We start from the raw sequence: 18187 nt of genomic DNA, 5'->3' as shown, positions 1-18187 counted from the left end.
GTGTGTGTGTGTGTGTGTGTGTGTGTGTACATATACACACATATATAAAGTATTCCTTGGCCTACGCTTACCTGTCTTTGGCTAGCATACTGGGAGTTTCATTAAAACTATCTGTATGGGCTTCCCTGGTGGCGCAGTGGTTGAGAGTCCGCCTGCTGATGCAGGGGACACGGGTTCGTGCCCCGGTCCGGGAGGATCTCACATGCCGCGGAGTGGCTGGGCCCGTGAGCCATGGCCGCTGAGCCTGTGCGTCTGGAGCCTGTGCTCCACAACGGGAAAGGCCATAACAGTGAGAGGCCCGCGTACCGCAAAACAAACAAACAAAAAAACTATCTATACTATTTAAATTCTCCAAATTATTCCCAAACTTTTTTAAGCATACAGTTATAGTGAATACAAAACATGTTTGCTACATGAATTATTTCCCAAATTCCCATATGTAGCATTTGTTTTCTTTAGAGATTAAATAATAATATGAAAATGATCATTTGGAGTATTTTTCATTTTCTTTAATAGTGTTAACTTACCTGGTTTTATTTCGATTGCACTATCTAACTGGAATACAAGGATCATGTAGAGGAATTCATAGGAATGAAAAACGAAAACATGTCCTTTGTATGGAAACAAAGAAGTACAGTTACGCTTGGAAGTCAATGGAGGTTATATTTTGACATAATAGAGTTGTTAAGTATCATTGGCTCCGTAGTTTCTCTTTTTTAAAAAAAGTTTTTTCATAGTAAACAACATAAGCATTTTTCCTCTTCACCCTCAACTACCTTTATTTGTGCATCTGTATCAAATATTACAATTTAATCTCAAATGTTATTTATTATGGATTCAGACATGAAGTTGGAAACGTTAAGACAAGATAATCAGTTCACCCTTAAAGTAAATATCTGCTTTTTACACAAGAAGTAGATGATTTCATTGTTTATCCAAAAGAATAGACTATAATGGCAGAAACATTGGCAACTTGAGCCACATCCCCAATCCTAAATGCAATATAATATGACTGTCTACCCTCATGCTTTCACAATGCTATACAAATGCCTGAAAGGGAATCTACACATATAGAAAGCTCAGATGGCTGCCTTGTTGTTTTCAACATTTAAGCCAAGCCATAACAATGGTATTTGAATGGTATTTGAATGTCTGGAAGCTATGTGATACTGCAAATTCAGATCGCCCAGCTTGGAGGTTCATGTACTTGAGTAAACCGTAACACAGTGCTGATCACAGGACAATAAGTTTAACCATTGTGAGTAATATTGCTTGTCTAGATGACTGAAAATGACCAGTTCAGCCATAAGAACTGTCATATGGTTCTCATATAATATACGCTCACAAGTTAGCTGGCAGTAAATAATGCTGTGACTTCAAAATATAGCAAATACAATGCAGTAAAAACCTGACATAGGATCTATTCTAAAATACAGTATTAATCGTAATTTCTGAGACAAGAGTGACTTCCACTAGTTTGTGTGTGTGTGATTGTAAAGAAATATACAATTGAATAAGCATCATGTGGCTTTTTGGGAGAAACAGTACTTAAATGACACAAAAATTGTACTCATATTTTCATAAATAGATGTATATAATCCCTTGATTATTTTAACTATTTGCTGTAACCTTAAAATAAATTTTTTCATTATTGACTTTGAGGTTCATTTTGCTTTGCAGATTTTATAATCCCAGTGTGATTTTAATATTTCCCTTCTTCTTACTGAATTTTTAAATTTATCATTAAGGTTAAAAATATTAAGAGACTTAACCCAATTAAGTGGTATGCTTATCCATATATACTTTTCAGCACTGATAATAAACAACTGATCTACCCCTGTACTCCCAATATTCGAAGAGTGTTCCCTTTCTTCTCTCTTATAACCATGTTCATGTCCACGATTCATTGCTAAGAGAATTTCAGTTGCTCTGTCTATTTTGATTTGTTGCACTATGTAATACAATTGAAGCTAATATGTAAGTGAATCTAAGACAAGAAATTAAATAGTTTGCAAGTAACTTTAATTTAAATAATGACCAACTTACAAAGGATGTAACTCAATTTTTGAAATGCTTAAGTTGGTGATATGTAACAAGTAAATACCCTGAGTGAACCTTGATTGGATCCTGAATAAACTTTAAAAACTTCATAAGGGATAGTTTGGGGACAAGTAGTGAAATTTTAATATAAAATGTGTATTATATAGTATTATTAAATAAATATTGATATCTTTAGTATAATAATGATATTGTTCTTATGTAGGGAAATTACTTATTCTTAGAAAACACATACATTTAAGGGTGTAAAATTATCATGTCTGCAACTTATTTTCTAAAGATTTTCATATATGTGCATACACAGTATATACATGACATATACTTGCATATGAGAGAAAAAATAAATATGGCAAAACATGATTTATGAGTCTAGGTATACCATCATTCATTGTATTCATATATCCACTTTTCTGTAGTCTTGAAATTTTTCAAAATAAAAACGTGAAGGAAAATTCTTATTCTAGTAAATGAAAAATTTTGTTTAACTTTATACTAAAAATCCATGTTCTCTGTATCTCTTGTTCTGGAAACTTTTTAGTATCTCTGGAAATGGTTTGAAAGCATTGACTTTTGTAAGAGAATTGTACTTATTTAAGAAAAAATTATAAGGAGGAAGATGCTAGTGAGTTTATACTTTGGAGTTATCATCTTAGAAAATTTTCTATGAATGTCTCTAAAATAAAAATTTACAATATTAACTTTTTGAATCTAGCATTTACCCAGGATGTACACATAATAGGAGGTTCATCTATCACAAGAGGTAGATGGGGAGAGTCTGAATTAATTCAGATTGAAAACAAGGTTAAGTATCCACACTATATTTGAAGCATTGAACAAAAAAATGCAGATAATCAGACCACCTTTCTTTATGAAAGCTTAGGCAATCAGAAGATTGCAAAATTTAAACTGAAGTCTTTTAAATGGGGTATAACTGGCAATGTTAATTCTAAGTCACTTGTATATACTTCTGTGCTTCATAGGAGGAGCCGACGACAAGATGTGAGACATGGAAATCCATTGACTCAATGCAGAGGATTTAATCTAAAAGGTAATTAAAAGTGGTCAAACTTGGTAAAGACTAGCAGTGCTCAGTATCACATTTCAGTAAGGGAAACCTTGTAATAGATTCAAGTATGTCATTTTAAAGAAAGATTCACTATAAAAATTAGTGGTATTCATATATGGTAATTAAAAATTAAATATTATTTGTATGTATACTAAGAATTTTGTAAAACAAAAGTCCGGGAACGCAGATACCTTGGATATGTTAGTAGGTAAGTCTTTCACAAATATAGTAATTATAGATTTTCCTAGACATTATTTTCTTTCTGAAGAAAAAAATTTACTTATTTTTTACTTATTTTTTTGTTTACCACGTTACCATGTTTATAACATCTTGTTTGTTTGTTTTTTACTGTGTTAAATTACATAACGAAATTTACTATTTTAACCATTTTACAGTGTACAGTTCTGTGGCATTAAGTACATTCACAGTGTTGTGCAACCAGCACCACAACTTTTTCATCATCCCGAAGTTAAACTCCATAACCATTAAACACTAACTCCCTATTCCCCCTTCCCCAGCTTCTGGCAACCACTGTTCTAATTTCTGTCTCTATGAATCTGAATACTCTAGATATCTCATATAAGTGGAATCATACAATATTTGTCCTTTTGTAAATGGCTTATTTCACTTAGCCTAATGTCTTCTTCAGGTTTCATTCATGTTGTAACATGTGTCAGAATATTTTTTTCCTGTTTAAGGTGAAAACATAATCCATTGTATGTATAATATATATCGCATTTTGTTTACCCACTCTTCCATCAATGAACACTTGCACTGCTTCCAAAAGTTGGCTATTATGAATTATCCTGCTCTGAACATGGGTGTACTTTAGTGCCTTGGTTTTACAGTTTACAACCATTCCATTTGCTTCTGGCAGTCCTGCCTTGTATCTTACAATTAATCTAACTCCTTTCTTCCCATCCTGATATGGATATTATGTTATTATACTACTTTTCCCACTGACCCCCTCCCTCCCCCTCCACCCCACCAACAGAGGGACCTTCCTCCAGGCTCACCAAGGTGCTACAGAGGTACTGTTGTTAACTGTTAACACTGAGATTCCTGTTGCTAATCTTTTTGAGTCTGGGCATTTTTGTTTTTATTTAAAGAATGAAATTCTTGTCACTAACTACACTAACTACAAGAAGAAAATTGAGACACGTTTTGCTTAATTGTTCCATACATCTAATTGAGGGAATAAAGCCAGGTTACTATTTCTCTATTTGCTGAGTATTTTATAAATCCGAGTGTCAGTCATAGTGGTAAGAGTATTTGCAGCGGAGGTAATGATGAACAAACACCGATGTTGATTTTGTGTCAAAACCTGAGCTAAGTGCTTTTTCATGGATTATTTCAGTGCTCAAGAAATTATTCTTAAGTAAGGTCTATTCCTATTCCCACTTTATGAATGAGGATTCTGCCCATGTCTAAGCTACCACATGATTATACTAAATACTCTTCTAATTTAAGAATTTCAGTAAAGAATGTCTGAAAATGTTTGTTTTAGAACCAAGTAAAACTGAAGCACAGAGATATTAAATAACTTCTCTAAGGTTACATAGCCAGTAGTGATAAAGTCAAGATTTTACCTCGGGTAAAATCTGATTTCAAAGATCGTTTTCTCAACCATTACATCCCACTGTGGCCACACCTTGCTTTCTGCCTTTTCTGCCTTTCCGAATTTAATCTATACCACACTGAGTATGGAGTTTAAGGGTGGGATGAACTTGGCTTCAGTATTGCCTGGCACTTACTAATTCTTTAACTAGGATATGTTTCCTCATAACTCACAGCCTCAATTTGTTCAGCTATGAAAAGCTGAGAAAATTTAATTCACAAAGATGTTATAATAATTAAATGTTCAAGATGATATTAAGTGCATTCCTTCGTGTAAAGTAATTCTTGAATAAACATTGATTCCCTTATATCTTTCTCTCCTTCCCTTTAGGTTAAACAAACCAGGCAAACAATGTATAATAGTCTGCTTGTTAAATGATTAAGACTGCCTTTGGGGTTTGCCATAGTTGCTCACAATTTTATAGAGAAACGAACATTCAAATAATAGAATATGTTCCAAATTCCATTGTCATCCTCTCTCCTTTTATTTTTGCTCTTCAGCGTATAGAAATGCAGCTGAAATTGTTCAGTATGGAGTAAAAAATAACACCACTTTCCTTGAGTGTGTCCCCAAGTCTCCACAGGCATCTATCAAGTGGTTGTTACAGAAAGACGAGGACAGGAGGAAAGAGGTGAGTAACTCAGCAGAGCAATCAGTCAGGGCTTTGGAAAGAGCATTAAATCACCATCCCTCAGTGACATTCAGATCAAATGAAAAAGGAAAGACATATGAACATCCTTTAATGTCTCTGGGATGACAAGTGCCTCCGTCTTTAAAATGCTTTGTCCATAGAGTTGACGGATTAATTAGAAATCCTTTCTTCCTGCTCACCTCGATAACACAGTGATTAAAACAAGAGCTTGTGCACTCAGATGGGGGTATTGATGTGAGGAAGCATTTGTAAAAGAAACAAGATGTGTGCAAATCCAGAAGCTAAGTTCTCATACAACAGCACCTTTGTGTGATTCACAAGATAAAAGGGGCTTTTAAAAAAGTTCAATTTTCCTCAGCAAGAAATGGTAAAGAGCATTTTTCTGCTGTGTGGTAATCTGTTTCCATTGCTTTATTATTCATAACTCCTGGGGTTTTGTTAGGTAATATGTGGAATCACTGTGTATGGGACCATTGCCTTTATTTACTGATATGTAAAAAAAACCCTCGATTTTCAAATAAAAGGACACTTATATTATTAACCTTTCACTGATTGTAAAGAGCTGCTTTAAAAGGAAAACATTGTAGGGCTTCCCTGGTGGCACAGTGGTTGAGACTCTGCCTGTCGATGCTAGGGGACACGGGTTCGTGCCGCGGTCTGGGAAGATCCCACATGCCGCGGAGCGGCTGGGCCCGTGAGCCATGGCCGCTGAGCCTGCGCGTCTGGAGCCTGTGCTCCGCAACGGGAGAGGCCACAACAGTGAGAGGCCCGCGTACCGCAAAAAAAAAAAAAAAAAAAGGAAAACATTGTAAAACAGCATAGAGTGAAATATTATAAATAATGAATTCCATAATATTGATATCACGTTGTCCTGACAAATGAGAGGATAAGAAGAAAAATATATTTGTATATATAAACCGTTAAAGTAGCCTAGACTGCAGTGGTACTAACAGTACATCATAAAGTCTGATGTAGCAAAGAGAAAATAGAGCCTTCTGCATTTGTGTGTGTTCTGTTGTAGGCAGTTTCCATACTACATATTAGATTAATGAGGGCTATGTAGAATGGATACAATCCCAAGATGTACAACACAGGCATTGCATCAAAATTACTGAAACAGATGTTGGCTCTTTATAAGAAAATACTTCCCAATTCTCAGACCTGCCTATCCAAAGATGTTATGAGTTGTTTAGGAAATTTTGTGTCCCCTGTCACTGGAATATTAAACCATAGGCTGATGACCACTTGCATAAGATGAGACATAACTATCAAAGATGAGCTCCATGCACTTCAGGGCCCCTTCTTGCTCCATATTTCCATGATATTAAATTTTTTCTTTTTTAGTTTTTTCATTAATAAAAAATTATTGTTTGCGACCTATTTTCTTTGCTATCAAATCTATCATCAAATTAGTCTTGAATTGTCTGTAGTCTAATTAATTTAAAATTATTTTGAATGGATATGGAGCGTAAGAATAATTGCCTTGCAAAGTAATCTGGGGTAAAATTCATAAAGTACTATGATGATTATCATACAGAAATGGAATTCTTAGGTTAGAACATGACGTGTGGACATGAACCATCCTTCCAGAGAAAGTCTGTATGTGTGTATGTGAATTGGAAATCCAAAACTCAAACGGGGGCTTACCTAACATAGATAACATGCTTTTCTTTTATGCAGTAGAAAGTTCAGTGGAATAATATATGAGTGAATGTAATTTCTATTATGTAAAATTGAAATAAATGAATATATACAGTCTTGAATACATGTCACAGGAATTATCAAATGAAATTTAAAAGGGAATGGATCATAAATTTTATCACTTTTATGGTATTTCTAATGTTCTATTTCAGAAGGTTCAAGAATGTGGAGACTCAAATATGACTATCTTGATTTTTCTTCCAATCTCAAAAAACAGAAGAATGCCATAATTTAAGACTATGAAAAAATTAACTCTAATGTAATTATGAAAATCTCTTCTGTCCAGAATTCAAGCAGATCACAATTCCACTCAGTCTCACTTTAGTTCAATAAACTATTAACATTTAATTAAATTTATCTTAATTCTTCCTTAGTAGTTTAGGCAAACATACACATATTTCTCATATTAATGGTGTGCAAATATTGAACTTTTATTTTGAAAAGTAAGACAAATGGTAAAAAAAGCTTGCAGAGAAAAATGCAAATAGTTCATATTGAATAGCATAAGTGAAAACTAAAAGCCCTCCTCTTCTCCACATCAATACTTATTCCCACTTCTCAGAGTATAAGGCTGCTAAGAATTATATATTCCTCCAAATAGTCTCCATAATCTTCCTATTTTCCTCTCTCTCTTTCTCTGTCTCTGTCTCTCTGATACATAGACACACACACACACTTCATATCAGTACATGTGGAGCTGCCTTATTTTTCTTGGCTGCATAGTATTCCACTGTATGAACATACCTTAAGTTTTCTAAAGCTATCTACTGGTTACATTATTTCTTGTTTTTCCTCTTATCAAAAACATCATGTAAATGAATATCTGCATACTTGTAAGAGTATATCTTCTATATAAATCCCTAGAAATAAAATGTCTGCACTGAATATTATATACACGCTAATAGATATTATCAAATTGGCCTCCAAAATTTTTCCCAATTTCACACAAATGGAAAAGGCTTTCTTTTCTTTTATTTCTGAATGCATTTCTACATTATTTAAAACTATTTTCAAGGCACATTTAAACTTTAAAAATTAAATGAACATAAAAAATTTTGCTTTATATATTTCTGTCCTTACTTTTTCCTAATCTCTCTTTTCTACTTCTGTTCTATTTTTTGTATTTCAGTACTATATTTTGCCTTCCCTTATTTTTCTTTGGGTCAAATTTCTTTCTTCCCTCAATGAAAGAGCATTCCTGAGTATACATGTGAAGGAATTACTTACCACTTAGGTTTTTACATGTTCATTGACAATACTATAGCGGGAACTGTAAGGAAATGGATTTCAGCATTTAGTTTATATCTAGAAAATGATATTTTTTCCAGTATAAGCCTGTAAAGTAATTAAATATTCACCTCATAGCTTCTTATTACTTTTCGTTGGAAAGTAAAACCACTTGGAGTACTTACAAGATAATGGGTTCCAGCTTATTTTTAGTCATTCTTTGTGTTAGATTAATAGGAAAAAGCCCTTGATAATGTTCAAAATGCTGCCTCTGCTTATAAAATTTTTAGTTAAGGGAATATTCATTCATTCATTGAAAAAAAGGCAAAATTCAACCCTTTAATTGTGGCTTCATGTTTTTACTCAATAAGTGAGTATTTTTGTTACAATAAAAGGCAAGAACTACAGGATGAAATAGACATTTTAAACTATCTGTGAATTTCATTTATATATGTTGACTGTGATTTACATTCCAGAAACATCCCAAACTCTGGCTTATATGTGGAGAAACTACTTCTATACAAAGGGAATGCACTTTAAGCTATTTTGGGCAATATGAGTGATAACTTCACCCTCTCTTTAATAGATTCAGTACCACTGAGACTAGATTTCCTGAACAAAAAAAAAAAACGAAAAAAGGCAATGGAACTTATCAAAAATCTGTGTCCACTAAGAAGGAAGTTAACACTCTGTATTGTTGGTCATATCTTTTTAGAAGATATATAGAGTTGGGTATTCAGAACTTTGATATCTCACTTTTAGGTCAAGCTGAATGAGCGAATCATAGCCACTTCACAAGGACTCCTGATCCGCTCTGTTCAGAATTCTGACCAAGGACTGTATCACTGCATTGCAACAGAAAACAGCTTCAAGCAGACCATAGCCAAGATCAACTTTAAAGTTTTAGATTCCGAAATGGTGGCTGTTGTTACAGACAAATGGTCTCCATGGACCTGGGCCAGCTCTGTGAGGGCTTTACCCTTCCACCCAAAGGACATCATGGGGGCGTTCAGCCACTCAGAAATGCAGATGATTAATCAGTACTGCAAAGATACTCGGCAGCAACATCAACACGGAGAAGAATCCCAGAAGATGAGAGGGGACTATGGCAAGTTAAAGGCTCTCATCAATAGCCGGAAAAGTAGAAATAGGAGGAATCAGCTGCCAGAGTCATAATGTTTTCTTAAATGGGGCTTATGCTTCCATCAGTAAATGATCTGTCTTCAGTGCTTCCATCCGTAAATGATCTGTCTTCAGTGATCAACTTCTGAGCAAAGAATCTTGTGCTTTACCCATGGGAAATTCCTGAGAAAGGTGGTTACTCACTCCTAAAGGTGAACGTTACATGAACTGAAATGAATATGCATTTTCTTGTATGATATTGACTAGCACTAGACATGTCATGGTCCTCATGGTGCATAGAAATATTTAACTTAACCTAGATTTTATTTATATCTTTATTTACCTTTTCTTCAAAACCAATATAGCGACTATAAAACTAGAATTCTTACATCCCTTAATTGAACTAGGGCCATAACCTGTGATCTTCCATCCTTGCTTTAAGGGTTTAGAGTTCTGTCAATCATTTGTATACAAGACCAAATGCCAAGTTCACAATTTTTACATAGTAAAAGTTATATAAATACATGTGACAGAGTAGTTGTCAAAAGAAATGTAGAATAGAAAAGAGACAAGGAAGAGGAAATCTAAAACACGAGCGATTTTCATAAAAAGATAACATGGAGTTTATGTGCTTCCAGTGAAATATAGTATTGGTTACTTTTAAGATTGCAAAAATTATCAGTTTTTGATATCTGTCATTGATCTCTGTTCCCTTGTTTCAGGAAGATAAAAGGACACCTAACCATTAATATCTTTAATTGGAATTATGTCAGTGAAGCATTTACGTTTATATTGTTATGTAATCGTCTTCCAAACAAAAGCACTTTCTTTTTTGGAAGTTATTTAAGTTATTCTAGATTCAGAGAATATAATCTTACACAGTTTAATTGATAAATGTGTTTATTCTAATTTTCTAGTTTGTATGGCATTTTAAAAAATATAAGAAGAAATTTCTTTTGAAATATCAAACTTGTATATGAGGGCCGAAACCATCAAAATGGAAAAAAAATAGAAAAAAACAAGGTAGAAAATGCAATTTTATTGACAGAAGTTTATTAAAAATGTTACTAATTTTTAACTTCAATAATTAATTTCAATGATTAACTCACTTTTTTTTGTTTACCAACCTCAGATATCATACTGATTTTTAAGTCACCGATTCTTTTTTTTTTTTAATACTCTTTCATGTATGCTGGAGAGATGCTCATTTTGTGCAGAAGTGAGAAAAATTCTAATTTGAACAAAAATAGACATACTTTATTTTAAAAGAATGTTGGTACATTATGTTCACTGGTATATAAATACAAATGTGGTAAGTTTGTGATGAATAAAATAACTATCTTCTAATTGTATGTTTGGATCCTTTTATTAGAGTAATTTAAAAGTGATTTTTTTTTTTACTCCAGATAACAACTAGATGGGAGAAGTATGAAATTTTTCTTCATATCCTCACATTTCTTTTAAAAACACAACTTTTGCTCTTTCATTTTACTTAGTTTTAAAGACATTTTCATGTTTCTAGGTGCAAACAGAACTTATATCATACCTAATCAAAATCTAATACGAAAGTTTTATTTGTAGTTAACAAGCCATGAAGAAGGTAATCAAGGTAGATATATTACCTTCCTAAGCACTACAATATAAAGCGTCAAGAACTAAAATCATTGTCAAAATGAATGTAATCACTGATCAAAATCTAGGAATAAAGTTTATTATTTAAATGGTGGTAAATTATGATATTATAAGAGGAAGCCTCAATGGGGCAAAAATAGCAGTTAACAAACACAACATAAATAATGTTTATTCAAAAAAAAGCTATTAAATAAAAGCTATTGTTCCAAATGTATATGATTCTAAAGTAGTCTCTAAAGCAGTTTGTTTTGCAAGTAGGTCATTATTTCTACTCTACTTGCACAAATAGAAATGTGCATAAAGCCAAAACCATCTTCTGTATTTATGGCCAATCTATTCTATGTACAGAGTCGAAAGTAAAATTGTTTTAGATGCAGAGGATAGGGTAAACTATACAGGTCCCCTTGCTTCATGTAAACCCAAACTGATAGACAATAGGGTGTTTAGTGTTGTAACATTATTTGTGCTATTTAATATCTTCTATTTTGAACATTATTAAATTGTATATACTTTTATTATTTTACTTTTAAAATTATAGAGCCCCTCTTGAACAAAACTGCCAAATGTAAAGAAAATTTTCTTTCTTAAAATATTGTTAACGTATACTGAATGTTGGTGGTTGATTGGTTGGTTTTATTTTGTGTAGTTTGACAGTTCGATGACTTGATATGTTTTCCATTTGTACATAAAATTTCCTAGAAATGCACTTTTTTTCACAGTGTAGGTTTGTGAATAGATTTTAGCATGATGAAACTGTCATTATAGTGAATGTTCACTCTGTTAGAAAATGTAGTTAGCACAGTATTATTTAATTGGATATTGAAGAAATCATGTGCCTGGCAAAATAAAACATGTTGAATTCCCCAAGGATGTCTTTAATTTTCCTTTTTAATGTTGGGTTTACAATTTCTTGTTGGCATGGTAGAATCTACTGACTCTCGTAATTGTTCTTTTTTTCCCTGTTTTATTTATTTATCCTTTTTGTGTGTGTGAAAGTAATGCATCTGGATTTCAAAATTTGAAACTTCCAGAAAGATATACTTGGAAATCTCTCCTTGCACTACTATCTCTCCTTTATGCAAGTCCTACCCCAGAAGGATCCAATGTTCTCAGTTTCTGTGTGTATTTCTATGATGTTTTATAAACAGCAAGCAAATTCATGTTTGTTTTCTCTTTAAGAGGCATGGTACATCCATTCATGTCTGTGGACAGTTATTCAGACTTGTGTCCACAGTGGGGAAAAAAAAAGTATAGTTTATAAATACTTGGGCTTTGGAGCCAGACTGCTAGGATTTGAATCCAATCCTACTGTCTTATCATGGGAAAGTTATCGAATCTCTCTCTGCCTCAGTTCTCTGCCCAAGTTCATCCCAGTAAAGTGTTAGGGCAGAACATATCATATAATAAGTATTAATAAATTTCTTAATATTTGTTTATTTAGAAAGTGACATATTGCTAGAACAGGAAGGAATATTTAAGTTGTGTCCTTTGACAAGTTAAATGCCAATGGTCTAGGCTGGGGAGCCTGCGGTCAGTGGATCAGATAACACCTTACCAAGATAAATGAACCTTTATGAAAGTGAGGGAAAGGAAGCCACAGGAAAAGAAACAACAAAAAATAAAAGTAATCTCAACAAATCTTCCAACCTGATGATTCTGCACTACTCCCTAATTGTTTCATTTCTCAGTATCTCCCTTGCTTCTATTTGAACTTAACCTTAGTTTAAAATTTTTTTAATGCATTTCTTATAATTTTACTGCATTTCTGATGCTTTGTGTCTCCTACCTAAGTGAAAAACTTTTTTAAGGAAAGGATCACAGTTTCCTATATTTGCTCTCTGGCTAAAGTCAAGAGAGACACCGCAGCTTTGTTTTGCAGCACAGTCAAGTCCATTGAAAACTTCAGTCTAGACAAGGAAAAAGCAGACTAAGTAAAATGGTTACTTAACCCGTGGCATTGAGAATTTCTTTGAATTTTATGCATGGTGACAAAGTTGTGGAAGACTATTGTGAAAAATATTTTTTTTTCATAAGATTTATCCCACCATCATTTTATCCAATCACCTTTTGCACAAAAATACAAGCCCCTCTGCAAAATCAAAGCCAATTGCAACAAATTCTGTGTATGTGCCGTTCAGTGAACTTCACTGTCAATGAATCGTTTTTCCTAAGGGGCCTCTGGTATATATTTCAATTTTTATGATTTCATAACAACTTTACTTTCATAGTGCACAGGTATTGAGAATTGGAAGAACTACCTCCAAGATAAGAAAATGCCATCTTCACTCTAGTGACTAATGTATTTGTCTATGTACCTCACAAAATAATACTTTCCACACAGGTTGAATTGTATATTTCTCAGGGCTATTATGTTGCCATGCTTGAGTGTTACTTACATAAAGTGCTATTAAAGAATGACATTATAACAAACACATTAAAACTATTTATCCTATGTAAGTTTATCTCTCAACCCCCAAGTACAAAAGTGGGGTGAATTATATTCCTTAAGTGTTTTTTCCTCTGAATTATAAATATGCCATCCAAACATTTTATGAGATCAAAAACGTAATGATTTCTGCATTGTCAAATGGATATACGATGGAATTATTATAAAAATCAAAGCCATTCCTATTGTTTCTCTGGATATTTTTCAATATCTTGTTTAATTTTTTCCCTTTCACTGATTTGTGTGGGTCGGGGATGGAGAGGGTATGGTTAATAATCAACTTCCCTTCTCTGCTGCATCATGGCTCATCAAACAGAGAACTTGGACCTTCAAAGTATCTTTTGAGTTGATGAGAACTCACAGTTGTAAGCTGTGAATAGGAAAAGCAACCATGGGAAACAAAAAAACTGAGGAGGTACTACCCAAGCCACATCTGCCTGGGACATTAATTGGATTCCCAGTGATATTTTAATGGATGCAGTTGTATGTGCGTTGTATCCACAGATCATGCACATCGAGATCCACAAGCCAGCTATATTCAATTTTTTTATTAATTCAAAATGAGTCTCAGTTTCTGCTTCAAGTTCCCATTCCAACTTCTCCACTTAAAAATGATACAGCCTGGGGATGTTATGTTCCTCTTGATGAGATGTTGCTTTCTCTAAAATTGGAATTATAATAATATCTTTCACATGTAGTAGTTGTGAGAATTAAATGAGTTAATACATGTGGAATTCTTATAGTACCTGACGCATAGTAAAAGCTCAAAAGCATAAAAATCACTAAACAAAAAAAATCTTAAATGAAGATGTATATGAGATGGATGTAGCATGTTTTTCTTTCATTAATTAAATTACCTTGGATGAAACAAGATTGAACCAAAATGCTATTTCTAATTTTTGATTTTAGATATGAAAGTGTGAGGAAATGTACTTACATAATTGGAGATGGAAGAAGTTTCATTATAGTGCTGCTATTCAAACATTTAAGTATCTTTTGAAGAATATGTCACATAATTATTATTAAAGTTTATTTTAATTAAAAACTGACAATTTCATTAGGTTCTCTTGCAATTTTATTTTTTTAAATGTTTGGAAACCATCTTTCTTCTCAATACTTGTACCTATAGTTCCAATCATGCCTTGATGGGTTGTGTGGCTCAATGGACCCATATCCATGGATTTTCCAGGATAATCATCTGTAATGCAGACTCCCAGCAGCCAGTTGCTTACTGAGTGGCCTTGGGAAAGTTACTTAACCTCTTTGTACCTTGGGTGCCTCATCTGAAAAATGAGGATAATAATGATAGCAACTCACAGGGTTGTTGTGAAGGTTAGAATCGTATTTATACATAAAGTGTTCATAACATTCCTGCCACAGGATTATATATTATTATTAGTTGAATTAATGCTCTTGTTACGTGCTGTTATAAGACCACTCCACTTCATTCAGAAGCTCCAGTGAGGATTTGTTATCTTTGTTGTTGCTCCTATTTTCTTAGCCCCCTGCCACTGTCCAGCAGACATTCTGATGATCATTATCATGTTATGCACCTGTGGGTCTTCATGTTTGACCCTGAACTTCTATTTTCCCAATTCAAGAGTAGGGTCTTGACTCATTCTTTCCTCAAGTTGAATTTCTTCTCCATTCACCTTGTAACCTTGAGTTGCTGGGAGAAGCTGGCTCTCCTGGAGCTTAGATTTACTCACCCTGGATGTTAGCTGTCATCTACATTGTTACAAACTTGTCCTTTATCATAATCGTCCTCGGTATTCCCATTCTATAGCCTCCCGTCGGATCTCTCCTGGCAACGCTCCAGGCATGGTAAATCATGGCTGAATTCATATTGGTAAAGAACGTAAACTATGTGCTAGGCAACTCATAACAGTCAACAGCTATTGCACCAGAAAACTACCACAATTATCACCCTCTTAAAAATAACCATTTACTGAGCATTTTCTGTGAGCATTCCTATGTAAAGGTACACACTATACATAGTTATCTGCTTTCTTCATAGGATCTTCTGAAGGTATTAGTCTGTTTTGTAAATGGCAAAACTGAGAGTCTAATGCATTTAGATACTTGCCCTGAGTTAAATAACTTTCTAAAGGCCCCAAAGAGTCTAGCTCCAAACTTTAAGCATCTTCTATATTTCATTACTTAGAGTCTCACCAAGGAGGCTTTTCACTACAAAAACATTCATACACAGCAGCCTTCATAATATAATTTATAGGACTCTGGGTAACATCTAGCCCAGGCCATGGAGTCAGAATGCCTAGACTCAATTTTCTAGGTTACTACTACCTAACTTTACAGGTCTGACATCATTATGATAATATCAATCTCATGAGAAAGTGAAGATCTTGTGTAAAGTGCTCAAAACTTACCTGATATAAAATGAATATCAGGTAGTATTAACTATTTTATCACTATGTCTTTGCTACTGGAAATACCATTTATTAATTCTTTCACCAAGTATTTATTGAGCACTTAACTATGTGCCTGGCAGTATTTTAGGCATTAAGGATATAGCAGGTAACAAAGCAACATCCTTGCTGTTGTGAAATTTACTTCCTGGATGGAAAAGGTAAAACAAACACACGAATAGCTATGTAAGTCAGGCTGATGGTGGAGAAAAGGGAACCCTCTTGCGCTGTTGGTGGGAATGTAAATTGATACAGCCACTATGGAGAACAGGATGCAGATTCCTTAAAAAACTAAAAATAGAATTACCATATGACCCAGCAATCCCACTACTGGGCATATACCATGAGAAAACCATAATTCAAAAAGACAAATGCACCCCGATGTTCACTGCAGCACTATTTTCAATAGCCAGGACATGGATGCAACCTAAATGTCCATTGACAGATGAATGGATAAAGAAGATGAGGTACATATATACAATGGAATATTACTCAGCCATAAAAAGCAACGAAATTGGGTCATTTGTACAGGCGTGGATGGGTCTGTCATACAGAGTGAAGTAAGTCAGAAAGAGTAAAACAAATATTGTATATTAATGCATATATGTGGAATCTAGAAGAATGGTACAGATGAACCTATTTGCAGGGCAGGAATAGAGATGCAGACATAGAGAACGGACATGTGAACACAGGGAGTGGGGAAGTGGGGGTGGGATGAACTGGGGGATTGTGATTGGCTTATATACACTACTATGTGTAAAAAAGATAGCTAGTGGGTACCTGCTGTATAGCACAGGGAGCTCAGCTCTGTGCTCTGTGGTGACCTACCTAGATGGGTGGGAAGGGGGGGTGGGAGGGGGGAGGTCCAAGAGGGAGGGGATATAGATATACATATAGCTGATTCGCTTCGTTGTAACTAACGACAGAAACTAACACAACACTGTAAAGCAACTATACCCTGATAAAAGAAAAAAAAAGTTAGGCTGAGATAAGTTCTATGAAGGAAATTAAAGACAGGTGAAAAAAATCTTGCAAAGATCAGGGGAAAAGAGCATTTCAGGCAGAGCGACAAACTAGTAAACGCTCTGGGGCAAAAATAATTCTGGCAGACTTGAGGCAAAGAAAAGAAAACCTGAGTGGCTTGATCTCAGTGAAAGAAGAGAAGACAAGGATGAGACTGTATTCCAAAGGCAGAGAAACAAAGTCACGTGGGTCCTGATGACCACGGGGAGAAGTTTAGATTTGATTCTAAGGAATACAAAAGTCATGGAGGTAATGACATCACATTAGTGATTTACATTCCATACAAAATATCTCTGGCTGTATTTCAGAGGACTTTTGAGAGCAAGGAATGCAAACAAAGAAAACAGAAAGAGCAACTAGGAGCCAAAGACATATTTTTAAAAGAGTACATAACCGGTAGATTTAAGTATTGACTTTCACTCACAAAGAGGTATAAACAACTGGTAATGGTTCCTCCTGGAGTGTACTTTTGAAATAAAAGGCAGGGGTGATATGAGATTACTCATCCCCTGAGGCTGAGCAAGAATTGTTGGAGTGGCCTGCCCCAGAAGGGAAAAAGGGACACCAAAAGAGGTCAAAGGTGGCTTGTAGAGAGCCCTAGGGGTGGTCCTGGAGCTAGAATATGCAGAAACTGTCAGAAAGAGGGATTTATTATGCAGTAATAGCCAGAGGAGGAAGTGGCTTAGGTTTCAATACTGAGAACTAAATCAGTCATGGATAAAAATCCAAGAGCCATTAATGACAGTGTTGTGTGAATGCTTTTAAGACAGGCTGGGGTCACATGGCCAGGGGCTGTAAATAACTGAGGATGCAAACAGCCTTTATGGTTGAGAGTCCACAATAACCTTAGTGAATATATAGTGCGACATGATTAAGAGACCAACAATTTGTAAAGACCAGCTGCCTTAACAATCCAGTTAATTAATCCTGATTTTATTTACTGGGCAAGTGATGCAGTTTCATCCTGCACTTAGAAACAAATTGTCAAGTGAGTGAGAACTACTTAGAAAATGGATTGTGGGGTAAAATATCCTTTTTCAGAAGGGTGAAATTACAATGCACGTTATATAGGACTTCAAATCTTTAATTAAGGCACTGGGGTCAGCCTTGAAGCAGTGATTCTGGAGCTCTTATAGCTCTTCATAATGGACCCTTCTCCACCCCAGATGACTGTTTCCTCTGTCATGTTAAAAAGGGAAACGAAGTGTTGCTAGGA

The 18187-nt window shown here is 34.6% G+C and overlaps 1 protein-coding gene across 1 annotated transcript in view; it reads left to right on the top strand.

Moving 5' to 3' along the window:
• SEMA3C (semaphorin 3C) overlaps positions 1-11943 on the top strand; it is a 184044-nt gene extending 172101 nt beyond the window's left edge. The window contains exons 16-18 of the mRNA XM_024731419.1: positions 3039-3106; positions 5243-5373; positions 9085-11943. Coding sequence (XP_024587187.1) covers positions 3039-3106; positions 5243-5373; positions 9085-9498 — 613 coding nt within the window. The 3' untranslated portion in view covers positions 9499-11943. The remainder of the gene's footprint in view (positions 1-3038; positions 3107-5242; positions 5374-9084) is intronic.
• The last annotated feature ends 6244 nt before the right edge of the window (positions 11944-18187 follow it).

The sequence above is a fragment of the Neophocaena asiaeorientalis genome, unplaced genomic scaffold (assembly GCF_003031525.2).
Source record: "Neophocaena asiaeorientalis asiaeorientalis breed wild unplaced genomic scaffold, Neophocaena_asiaeorientalis_V1.1 scaffold483, whole genome shotgun sequence".
Classification (NCBI taxonomy): domain Eukaryota; kingdom Metazoa; phylum Chordata; class Mammalia; order Artiodactyla; family Phocoenidae; genus Neophocaena; species Neophocaena asiaeorientalis.
Note: the sequence above shows the minus strand (reverse complement) of the source record. Positions and strands in the feature narration are given on the sequence as shown.